Source organism: Suricata suricatta, chromosome 2, assembly GCF_006229205.1.
Source record: "Suricata suricatta isolate VVHF042 chromosome 2, meerkat_22Aug2017_6uvM2_HiC, whole genome shotgun sequence".
Classification (NCBI taxonomy): Eukaryota; Metazoa; Chordata; class Mammalia; order Carnivora; family Herpestidae; genus Suricata; species Suricata suricatta.
In genome coordinates this window covers 148,515,862-148,527,981 of record NC_043701.1, presented here as the reverse complement: position 1 = coordinate 148,527,981, position 12,120 = coordinate 148,515,862, and the positions used below count along the sequence as shown (strand labels likewise).

The 12,120-nt window shown below is 45.7% G+C and overlaps 1 protein-coding gene across 2 annotated transcripts in view; it reads right to left on the bottom strand.

Annotated features, from left to right (window-relative positions):
- Positions 1-7,924: 7,924 nt before the first annotated feature.
- The window catches only part of MARCHF8 (membrane associated ring-CH-type finger 8), a 116,517-nt gene continuing 112,321 nt past the window's right edge, over positions 7,925-12,120 (bottom strand). For both annotated transcript variants that reach the window (XM_029932145.1, XM_029932144.1), the window contains one exon: positions 7,925-11,867. In XM_029932145.1, coding sequence (XP_029788005.1) covers positions 11,563-11,867 — 305 coding nt within the window. In that variant the 3' untranslated portion in view covers positions 7,925-11,562. The remainder of the gene's footprint in view (positions 11,868-12,120) is intronic.

The following is a 12,120-nucleotide window of genomic DNA, read 5'->3' as shown; positions in this document are numbered from 1 at the left end:
CTCCCACGCGGTCTCTCCCGTGGACCCAGAGCCCCTGGAGGACCAGGAACTCGCCCACCTTCTTTGTGTGCCCCAGGGCCGGCACATTTTCCTCCTGCAAGCACCTGACAGGTTCTGGGCACTGTCTTAGAAGCTGGGTGATGTTTTCTCTGACAAGAGAGGACTCAAAATGACTTCTAAAATGCATTTCTTGGGGCTCCTGGGTGGCTCAGTTAGTTAAGCATCTGGCACTTGATTTTGGCTTGGGTCATGATCTCACAGTTGGGGAGACTGAGCCCTGCATTGGGCTCTGCACTGACAGTGCACAGCCTGCTTGGGATCCTCTCTCCCCCAAAATAAACAAACTTCAAAAAATTAAAAAAAGATTAAAATAAAATAAAAAATAATATAATAGAACATAATATAAAATGCATTTCTTTCCCCCGCCCCAAGCAGCAGAACCAGCCCTGAGTTGGGCATGGTGATCCATTGTGTCCTCCTCCTACACACACACCCAACCTATAACCCCCAGCCCTGGCTTCAGAATCATCAGCAAGGTCTCCAGAGTTTCTGGAAAGCACACTCACTGTGCTGTGCTACAAGTTCCATGTCTACGTAAAAGGTAAAAGGCTTCCACCAGAGCCAAGGAGAAGGCATGCACGTGCTCCTGAAACCACAAGACCCTTTAAGGAAACTTGCCCCTTGGGATGGGTACTAGAGTGAGGCCCTGACGCTCCCTTCCATCCCTCTGAGAACTGTCCACACTATGAGTGACCTTGGAGATGGACTTCATAAACCTATGGTTGTGGTAAAGGCATTTGCTCAGCTCCACGTCCCTGTGAGGGCCAATGTACGGACCTTTAGATCTGGCAACGCCATATGAGCAAAGGAAGGAAGAGAAGCAAAGGAAAGAAGAGGACGGTGACGCAGGCCTGACCCTGCAGGGGGAAGGGGAGAGGGAAGGAAGGGCTGGGTAAATGGGCTCCAGACTGCAGGGCACCTCCAGGAAAGCCTCACCCCAGTAATGCAGAGTCCTCAAACAAAAGCGGCTCATTATAGAAACCTTGCCTCAGGCAGGGATGACAAAAATGGCCTTGGCATGAATGAATGTCACAAGAGATCCGAAGCTGTGGCCGCTGGGGCTGTAGTGAAGACGCTCTGTGCACCTGGCCCCTCGGGTTCTCCTGCAGCTCGTGCCACTCCGCGGCTGCTACGGGAGGGAAAGCCCCGCCGCGGTGCAAGCCGCCGGCGCACTCCTAAGCCGAGCATGCCCGGGGCAAACCGCAAACAGCTCAACTGAGGACGGAACAGCTGAGAGGCGGCTTTCATTTTAAGTTTCTAAAGTTTACTTATTTTGAGAGAGAGCGAGAGAGCACACATGCGTGTGGGGTAGGGGCAAAGAGAGAGGGAGGGAGACTTCCAAGCAGGCTCTGTGCTGACACAGGGCTCAGACTCACAAACTGTGAGATCATGACCTGAGCCAAAGCAAGAGTCAGTCATTTAACTGACTGAGCCACCCAGGCGCCCCAAGATTTGGGCTTTTAAATAGTTTTCAGTTTAAGCTCAATCAAGTTAACTGCTTGCTTAAAAAAAAATCCTTTTCAGAGGAATGTAAGAGAACTCAATCTCTAAAATAAAAAAAGAACATTCACATTAGTCAGAGCACAATCCAAAATTATTCAACATGCAAAGAATTAGGAAAATGTGATCTACTCGCAAGGGAAAAGACAATGAACAGAAACTGCCACATAATGACACAGATGTCATAATTAATAGATAATAATTTCAATGAAGCTTTTATACCTGTGCTCTGGTTAAAGGAAATGTGTCACCAATTCATGAAAGGCTAGGAAATCTCAGAGAACCACACATTGTAAGAGAAGGAGGAGGAGGGGGTGGAGGAGGAAGGGAAGAGGAGAAGAGTGGGAAGAGGAGGAGAAAAGAATCATTAGATGGAACTTCTATAACTAAAAAATATCAGGAAAAAATAACTAATATAGCAGAACAGAGATAACAGAGCAAAGAAGACAGTGATCATAAAGACAGATCATAGAAATAATCCAATCTGAAGCAAAAGGAGAATTTGTTTACATGAACAGATCCGTAGAGATCTATGGGACAATATCAAAAGGTTTAACATACATGTAATTGGAGCGCCAGAAGGAGAGGGAAGGTGAAAGACAATGGGGCAGAACAAATATTTGAGGAAATAAAGGCCAAAATTTCCCGTTGGGTGAGAACAATTTATAGCTCCAAGAAGCTCAATCAAACCCAACCAGAATAAATACGAGAAATATCTGAGGGGTCAAACTCCTCAAAAGGAAAGTTAAAGAGAATACCTTGAAAGCAAAACAGGTGACATACAATGAAACAATGATTTGAATTACAGATGACTTTTCATCAGAAACTGTAGGGGCCTTGGGAGCTAGGTGGCTCAGTCAGCTAAGAGTCTGACTTCAGCTTAGGTCATGATCTAATGGTTCATCAGTTTGAGCCACGTGTCAGGCTCTGTCCAGACAGCTCAGAGCCTGGAGCCTGCTTCAGATTCTGTGTCTCCCTCTTTCTCTGCCTCTACCCCAATCACATTCCATCTCAAAAAATGAATAAACATCCAAAAAAATTTAATTTTATAGAAAATGTGGGGGCTGGAAGAAAACAAAACAAACATTTTTTTGAAGTAGGTTCCATACCCATTACAGAGCCAAATGCAGGGCTCGAACTCACGACTGTGAGATCAAAACCTGAGCTGAAATCAAGAGTTGGATCCTTAACTGACTGAGCCACCCAGGTGCTCCGGAGACAACATTTTTAAGCATTGAAAGGAGGCACCTGGGTGACTCAGTCAGTTAAGCAACCAACTCTTGGTTTTGACTCAGGTCATGATCTGGTTCATGAATTCAAGCCTTGTATCAGGCTCTGTGTGGACAACGCAGAGCATTCTCTGTCCCTTCCCTCTCTGCCCCTCCCCTGCTCTTGCTCTCTCTTGCAAATAAACTTAAAAAAATGTAAAGCACTGAAAGAAAACAATCACCAACACAGAATTCTGTAACCAGCAAAAATATTCAAGTATGAAAATGAAATAAATTTTCAAGTAAAATAAAGAGAATCTACTCCCAGCAAATATACACTATAAAAATGCTCTCATGGTGGGCTGAAGGGGGAGGCGGAAAGTGGGGTATAAGGAGGGTGATGGTCATGGAAGAGGGCACTTGTGGGGAAGAGCACGGGGTGTTATATGGAAAACCAACCTGACAATAAACTATTAAAAAATTAATTAAAAAAAAGAAATGCTCTCATGGAAACTCAGATCCTCAGGAAGGATGGGAAAGTATCAGATATGGTAAATATTTGGTAAATGTAAGAGACTATCCCCCTTCCTTCAAAATATGTGATTATTTAAAGCAAATATTATAACATTGTCATGTGACATAATACATGTAAGCACAATATGAATATAGCATAAAAGGCAATGGGTATTAATGGACTTTTTCAGGCACATGGTTTCTACATCTTTTATCAAATAGTACAATATTAATTCTAAATAGTTTGTGAAGTTTTAAGTAGGTAGATTATGATCGCTAAAGCAACCACTAAAAATAATGTAAAGAAGTATAGTGAAAAACCGAGAGGACTTAAAATGGAATTGTGAAAATATATAAATAATTTAAAAGAAAGCAGAAAAAGAGGAACAGAGAAACAGAAACAGGTCAAAAAAATCAAATAATAAAATGGTTGACACAGAACTTACTAATTACATCAAATCTTTATGGACTAAAAACTCCAACTAAGAGGCAGAGATTAGTATAATAATTTTAAATGTCAATACCCAACAACATGCAATCTACAAGACATATGCTTTAAACCCACAGCAGTGCCAAGCACATGTTTTCCTGTAAAATACTTTGGGTTTGGTGGACCACATACCCTCTTTCTTTTCTTAGTTTTTTTAAACACCTTTTAAAATTGTAAAACACATTCCTAGCTCAAGAAGCCTTATAAAAATACGTCATGGGCTGTATTTGGTCAGTGGACTACAGTTTGCCACCCCTTGTACAAAGAGACAGGTAGGAATGGCAAATAAACACATGACAAGAGGCACATAAAAAGATGCTCATCATCATCAGTCATTGGGAAAATGCAAGTTACCACGAATGCAAATTAAAACCACAATGCATATCTATGAGGACAGTAAAATTCTTGTATTTTAGGTTAGTGATTGACAACACCAAATGTTGGCCAGGATGTGAAGTTACTGGAACGCTCACACCTTGTTGGGAGGGATGTAAAATGGTACACCTGCTTCAAAACACCTTTGTTACTTCTAAAACCAACATATCTCTATCCTCTCTGAACCAGCATTTAATGCCTAGGTATTTACTCAAGAGAAATGAAAACATATGTCCAAAAAAAAATAATCTTACAATTGGGGTGCCTGGGTGGCTCTTAGTTAAGTGTCCAACTTTGGCTCAGGTCATGATCTCATGGCTCATGGGTTCGAGTCCTGTGCTGGGCTCTTTGCTGCCAGCTAGCTCAGAGCCTGGAGGCTGTCTCCCCCTCTCTCTGACCCTTCCCTGCTCATGCTCTCTCTCTCTCAAAATTAATAAAACAGATTTTAAAAATTTTTTTTAATTTTACAATTCTACTCATAATAGCCAAAAACTGGAAACAGCACAAGTCTCCAAGTATGTTTATAAAATGGAATATTTTTCAGCATAAAACAAGAATGTGCTTATACAGGCACATAGCTGAAACTCAAAAACATTGTGCTGACTTAAAGAACCCCTACACAAGAGTATAAAATGCATGCCTCCATTAAAATTAAGTTCCAGGACAAGCTAAAGCCAAAAAACCTAAACAATGTTTGCTTTGGAGGGTATGGGAACAGGGGTGAACAGGAAAGGGGTATCAGAATTTTCAGGATTGAGATAATGGCCCACATTTTGATGCAGAACATCTGGTTTTGGGTTCTACAGGTGCACACACTTGCCAAAACTCATCAAATGGTACGCTTAAGATTGATTTATACATTCACTGTATGTAAATTTCTCCTAAGAACAAAAAATGGCATAAACAAATGCTGAATTCTAATTAATAATAGGCAAACTGAAGTAAGTGCAGTATACTTCTGGCTGTAGTTTACTCTGAAATGCATTAAAAAAGTAAGCTGATAGAAGAACAGTGTGATGAATAGATGGAAATATGTGCTCAAGCACATACAGCAAGATGTTAATCATAGAATCTAAGGTATAGGACTTCTCACTATGCAATTATTTAAACTTTCATATTAAAAAATTTCAGGGGCGCCTGGGTGGCTCAGTCAGTTAATTGGCCAACTCTTGATTTCAGCTCAGGTCATGATCTCACAGTTCATGGGATTGAGCCCCATGTTAGGCTCTGTGATGAGCAGAGCTTGCTTAGGATCTCCCTCTTCTGCTCCCTGGCTCATCTCTCTCTCTCTCTCTCTCTCTCTCTCTCTCTCTCTCTCTCTCTCAAAATAAACATTTTTTGAAACTTTAGAATAAAATGCTTTAAAAAACTCATGAACTACTTATTTGCCAGTTGCATTAAACCCAAGTTAATGTTCATCATAAAAAGTACCTATGATTCAGGGGTGCCTGGTAGTTCAACCATTAAGCGTCTGACTCTTGATTTCTTTTGGCTCAGGTAATGATCTCATGGTTCATGGGTTCGAGCCCCACATCAGGCTTTGTGCTGACAGTGCATAGCCTGCTTGGGATTCTCTGTCTCCCTCTCTTTCTGCCCCTCGCGTGCACTTTCTCCTCCTCAAAAATAAATAAATAAACAAAAGGAGTGCCTGGGTGGCTCAGTCAGTTAAGTAACCAGCTTAGGTCATGATCTCATGGTTCATGGGTTTGAGCCCCACATCAGGGTCTGTGCTGACTACCTGGAGCCTGCTTAGAATTCTCTCTCTCCCTCTCTCCTGCTCATTTTCTCAAAATAAATAAACTTAAAAAAAATTTTAAGTTAAAAAGTACGAAGCACCTATGATCCAATGTAAAGTATACCAAAAAATCCAAGAGAAATGGCCAAGGCATGGAAATCCACATAAACAGACTTGCACAGTAAACAAAAGATGCTCAATCTCATTTACCTAAGAAATGCATCAATTTCCCTAAGAAAAACATCAATGAGAGAAGAGGGAATGACAATCATTTTAGTAACAAAAAACTAATCCACGTGATACAATGTAAGGAAAGATGACTAAGGGTCTCACAGTGGGAAGGGAAGTGAATAGTTTCGGAAGTCAGTTTTGCAACTTTTACCTCTTTTTCTACTTCTAGGAATTTACCTTCAGAACTGTCTCTTCCCCACAAGTGTATAAAAATAAATGTCATGGATGTGGATTTCAGCTTTGTTTCTAATATCAGAAGTCAAGTAAGCAACCTAAACATCTCTGCCCAGATCCAGCTGTTAGATGAAAAAGGCAAGATGTGAGGTGATGATTGCAGTAAGCAACATGCGTTTCCTATGTATTTCAGATATGTAAAAAGTATGTCCTTGCCTTCCAGGGACCCAGTGCTTCCTGGGCTGGGTTTGATTTTCTATTCTGGTTTGGTTTTTGTTTTTTTACCATGACAACAGCTTTGATTGCTGTACGCCTTCCCCTCTCCCCTACCCCTGCCTTGAAACATTAGACATCTTTCCAAAGAGAGGTCAGCCACCCCTGGTCATCTGGGAAGTTGTTTTAGCACCAAGGGTGATGGCTCCTACCTACTCCCATCAGCCTGATATCCCTACTAATGAGGAACAGGAAATCTTTCAATATGTAAACTAATGGGCAGGGCTGTACCTCTGTAAGTTTATTTACATAACAAGAGGCTGGCCTGCAAGGGGTTTGGCCAGAGAATCAAAGTGCTCCCTGGAAGTGCGCCTGCAGCAACCCCTCACCCCATCACTTTGTGACTGGTGTTACAGGGCAGAAAGGCCTGGGGACACCATTGTCAAGCCTGTGTGCAACCAGGCCCCATTTGGCCTCTCCGCAACGAAACTCCTCAAATTCAGTGGATCCCCAAGCAGAGGCTCCCCACAGGCAGTGCCCCCCACCTCACATTCTCACGAAAGCACATTCTTCTTCCAGCTCCACCCTCTTCACCACTCCTGCCAAGAGTCCGCTCCAGCTCAGCCCTTGGCTGCCGCCCTCTCCCACAAGCACATACCTGTTCAGTGGTTCTGTGGTCCGTCCTCCTCCAGAAGCCTCAGCTCCAGAAAACTGGCGAGGACACTTGGCAAAATACCTTCCTGCTTAGCTCCCAAGTCTCCTGGTGGGAGACCTGGCTGGTGGACGAATTCTCTGGGCTCACCTAGGGTATATACAGGGCAATCCTGGCCTGTTTTCGCCCCATGCACACAGGTAAAGGCAGGCGCCGGCCCTCAGTGCTGACAGCCCTGGGGGCAGTTTGTGGTCTCCAGACCGCAGGATCCACAGCACCGCAACACAGGAAGCCCCGCTGGAAGCTGGGAGATGCAGCCGGGCTGAACTGTTGCGGGAGATCCTGCTGGCCCTCCCTGGTCCCCTTTCTCAGCCAGGCTGTCCTTCAGGAAATGTTTCAACAGATGAGGCCAGTTAGGCAATAGTCAACTGTTCCCATGGTCCCATTAGCCTACACATGCTGAACTTGAATCTGGGTTCTCACGGGGAATGGAGCCAAGTAGAGCTTGGATGTTTGGAGGAAGCACACCTGTGTGAGCGCCTTCAGTCTTCACTCCCAGGTTTGCACACGCCTCTGAATGCACCCACCAGTGCGGGCGGGACTCTCCCCCCCACCTGCAGGGACAGGCTGAGGGAAAACAGATACCTCCAGGGTTTGCCTGATTTTCCTCTCTAACCTGCGATTTAGAGGACTGTGGAAAGGGGATCAGGACCACTGAAATGCCTGCCAATGTTCCCAGCCTTTTTGCAGGAAAATACTTTCATGGCAAAACACCTTTTTAAAGAGATGCTTTATTGCTGCAATTAGACACCCCGTATATAACACAACCCCCCCAAGAATTATTCAAGTGGTAATACTGAGAAACAGTGAACATACACAAAAGGATACAAAACCAGACATTTAGAGAACTAGAAAGTTTCCAAGTTAAGAAAATCTTCAAATGTGAAGTGCCTTTTAGAAACTACACCACACATGCCAGTGTAAATTTGGTTTTTATTAACAATCAGCTTTCTATAAACATTGCATCTAAATACATGAATAGCTGCACAACTTAATTACTCCCAAAATAAAGATAAATGCTTTTATTTCCCTATGTTTCCGTCTTTCCTTGGGCTGGAGAGGGAAGCTGCATGTTTTAAAACAGATCCAAAAGGGAAAGTATTCAAAGAGTGTCTTTGCATCAGGCCAAATGCACAGCATCGTGGGTCTTAGCCCTGCTGTTGGCAGGCCTGGGCCAGCCTTGTGGCCCGCCCAGCAGACAGCAGAAGCAGAAGCAGCCCTAACTGTGCAGCCCTGCCTACGGCTCTCGCACTGGCCCGCTGCCTGGGGGCTGCACCTCTGGAGCCACCGAGGGGACCGGCAAGGCTGAAAACTTGACCCGTAAGACTGAAAACAGTGGAAGGAGGCAGAAAAAGGAAGAGACAATAGAGGGCTGGAGCAGGATGAAATCTTTTTAAAGTTTCCAGGAATTCTTAAAATCAGCTTAAAATTCTTAAAATCAAACTACTGCTGGCGGCCAAAGTCAGAAGCCCTGGAGCCATACTGCAACTTTTGGGGAAGCAGAGGCCAAATCAGAGAGGGCTAGCTGGCAACACCCCTAAGGCCACACTTCCCTCCCCCCCCTTGACAGGACGCCAAGTACCAGCCCTCCTGGCCCTGAAACCCACAGGCTCATCCCTCATTTCTGGTTCACCCAAGGGCCATCCTCACACAAAGCCAAGTGCGGAATGGGGGGAACTTGGGGAATACATAACCCCCAAAGAACAAACTAGAGGGCAAGCTGATGTGGATTAAAGGTCCACCTGGCGGACCTGCTTCCTCCACTAGATGGCAGCACAGCACCACCTTCCCAGGGCTTCTGGCTTCCCAGTTCAGTCTCTGTGGGGATTACAGCTGGGACTCAGAAGGGGGGTCACAGGAGCTCAACTAGAACCTACAAGAAAAGAGAAAGGCAAGGGGGCATCTGTGTGCCATTCCAGGATAGGAAAGAAGGACACAGGATGGACTGTCCCCAGGCAGAAGGCTTTTAGGAGCTTAGTGGAGGTGATGAGATGGTGTTAGTCCTTCCTGAAAAGAAGTAAGGGTTTCGCATGAGAGCCCAGTCAGGCGTGGGAACAACACAGCAGTCATGGTTATAAAGGCACCTTGCCCTATGGGGTGCCAGCCACGATGGGTGGGCAGCCCAGCCGCAATCCCTACCTAAAGCACACTTTTCTATCTGCGGGAAGTCTCAATGACTTTCAGCTTCAGCATAAGGGGCTTCATCAAAGGAGGGGGAAGGACTCTCACTTAAAGATCTATCCCAGTCTTCACAAGACTACTCATCCGCTTTAAAAAGATGGCGGGGACAAGAGGCCTTGCCTGGGCAGTTTCTAAGGGGCAGAGGCAGGGCTGACCAAAACTCAGCTCCCCTGAGTGGACAGTGTGTAGCTGCCTGGAGTCCCCAGGCTGAGAAGGGGTATAGGTAATTGCACTTTGGGGCACAGTGAACATAGGTGCAGAGTGGATGTGGCCTGGGAGACAGAGAGAGAGACAGAGAGAGACAGAGACAGAGACAGAGACAGAGAGAGCACAAGCGCGAGCAGGCTGACCTATTTTCAGGGGTTGGCCATGGCTGGACAGTGCCTGCCCAGCCAGAGGAAGGCCACGGCACAGCAGCTCTGAGCCCGGGACCCGTGATCCTGATGAGTCAGACTGGATGGGAGGAGGCGGCAGGGCAAAGCCTGCTACCACACGCCCTTCGACACACTTCGGCCTCCTCCTGGCTTTCAAAACTAACCACAGCACTTCCACTCTGGAAGGCAAAGGATCATCTTGTTTGCTTCATCCTCTTCACAGGACAGGTGGGACACCTAACGCTGAGAGGACTGAGGGCAGGACCCCCACCCACCCCGAAAGCCACCTTCCCCTTACAGGAGGCTCTGCAGATGCCAGTATGGGCATGCTCATGTCACATGCAGACCCTCTTGGCCTATTTTTCTGGAGATGACTCATTTACCTGGTGCAGAGAAACTGGTTTTTAAAAACAGAATTTTAAGCAGACTTTTTAAAGCGACAAAGGCCATTTGATGGTAGTGATTTTGGTTTTGTCTTATGAAAATGGTACAGGAGATAATCCCTGATGACAGAACGAACTGATTACAGGGCCTCTCTGTAATCCTCTCTGTCCAGTCCAGTTAAGGCGATAAATTGGGTGCAGGTGTGGCTGGGGGCAGTGACACAGTAGGGCCACGGCAGTTTGCTACTCACTCCTGGCCTTTGTCCCAGTGCCAGTCTGTCTGTCACTCTGCCCTGGGCAGTGATCCACAGAGCCTCCCGGGAGAAGCTGTCCAAGGTGGCCGGCGCCCCGGAGCGCCTGCAGTGAGCATGCCCCAGACCAGGGCAGTGTGCACTCACTCTTTCAGTGGGAAGCCAGCACAAACTGGAGAGGTTTATCCATAAAGAATCATTTTTAAACATTCAGTTTTGTTCTAATTCCTTCCTTCCTTCCTTTTGTTTAGATCTCACAAAACCTTTTTCAGTGTTGACAAAAAAATGTTTGGGGCAGCCTATGACATAAACACTTGTCATAGAATAAGCCTGAAACCACAGGAATTACGCTCAAATTGCCATCTGGCGTCCATTAATTCCCATGAAACATTAGGAAAAAGCCTCAGGCCTGTTTATCCTGCCTTTGTAGCCACAAGTTCCTTTTATGGACACAGAGCAGATGTCACGTTTCTTAGAATATATAAGGCAAAAAGGGTCTTAGATCCATAATAACGTAAAAGAGCTAGATAACCAGGGTCATGAAGGGAAGGCTTCTAAATGAGACGTTCTTTTAAACGCCGATCGCACTGGACACACACACTACAAAATAAAGATTCTCTCTTTGTAAAGTGCTGTTTGCTTGGTGAATGACGCCCCACCATGCACAGAGCACCACTGCCCGTCCGCTCGGGGTAAACGTCAGCGGCAGCATCGGCAGGGGGAGCTCATCTCCTCAGGCTCTCCTCGGCGAGGAGGGAGTCCCTGGGCCAGACTACAGACACCCCCACACACGCCGCTCCCTGGGTCAGGCGGGGCGCCAAGGCCCGGTGCCACCCGCCTCCTGCTCTTCCCTCAGGTGTGGCGTTTCATTCTCACTGTTCAAGGCTTCGTGGGCCAGAACCCAGTCAGCTCCCCATCACAGGGTCATGGGGACCTCCCTTCCCGTGGAAGTGCTAGCGGAGGTGGGGCCCCGCCGTGCACGGCCAATGTGAGGGCCTTCCAGGAGATTCACTAAGGAGGGTTTAGAAAAAGAGAAGCCATTAAAAACAGTCACCTGCCTGGTCTATGCTATTAAAGGACATAAGAAAAGGTACACAATTGGCAGTAAACAATTTCCTTCAGCTGTTCATCGATGTCCAGGAAAGCTACACCCTCCACAAAATCAGACGTGAACGATTTCGGTTCCCGTGTCTTCAGGTTCTGTCCAACAAGAAGAGTTTGTGTCGGAATGACAGGTTCCAGGTCCATCTTTATTTTCAAAGTTGGGCTCTGTTAGTGCAGATTTTTCAAAAATATTTGTTTTGCTTGTCTCTGGACAGTTTTGAACATAGATTACTCTGTTATAAGCCTTGAGTCTCTTCCATAATTGTACATACACTTTGCACTGAACGTACATAAAAAGAAGTCCGCCAGTAAACCCGATGGCCACAACCACCAATTTAGTCCAAAAGGGCCACTCTAGAATTCCTGGAAGGGGAAAAACCCAGTTAGTCTATCAGCAGACCTAATTTAAGATCTGAAGTAAATAAAACACAATTTCTGACCTTCCCATAACCAAAGGATTCTTCACTCATCAAATCCTGCTTCATCAAAGCTTGGGTGGCAGACAGTGTCCACTCTCTCTGATCCTGGTGCTCTTCCAGGAAATAGTCTGCAGGATTCTCTCTCTCCCTGATTGGATCTCCTCTGACTGGGTTTTTTAAAACTACTCACCACAGCA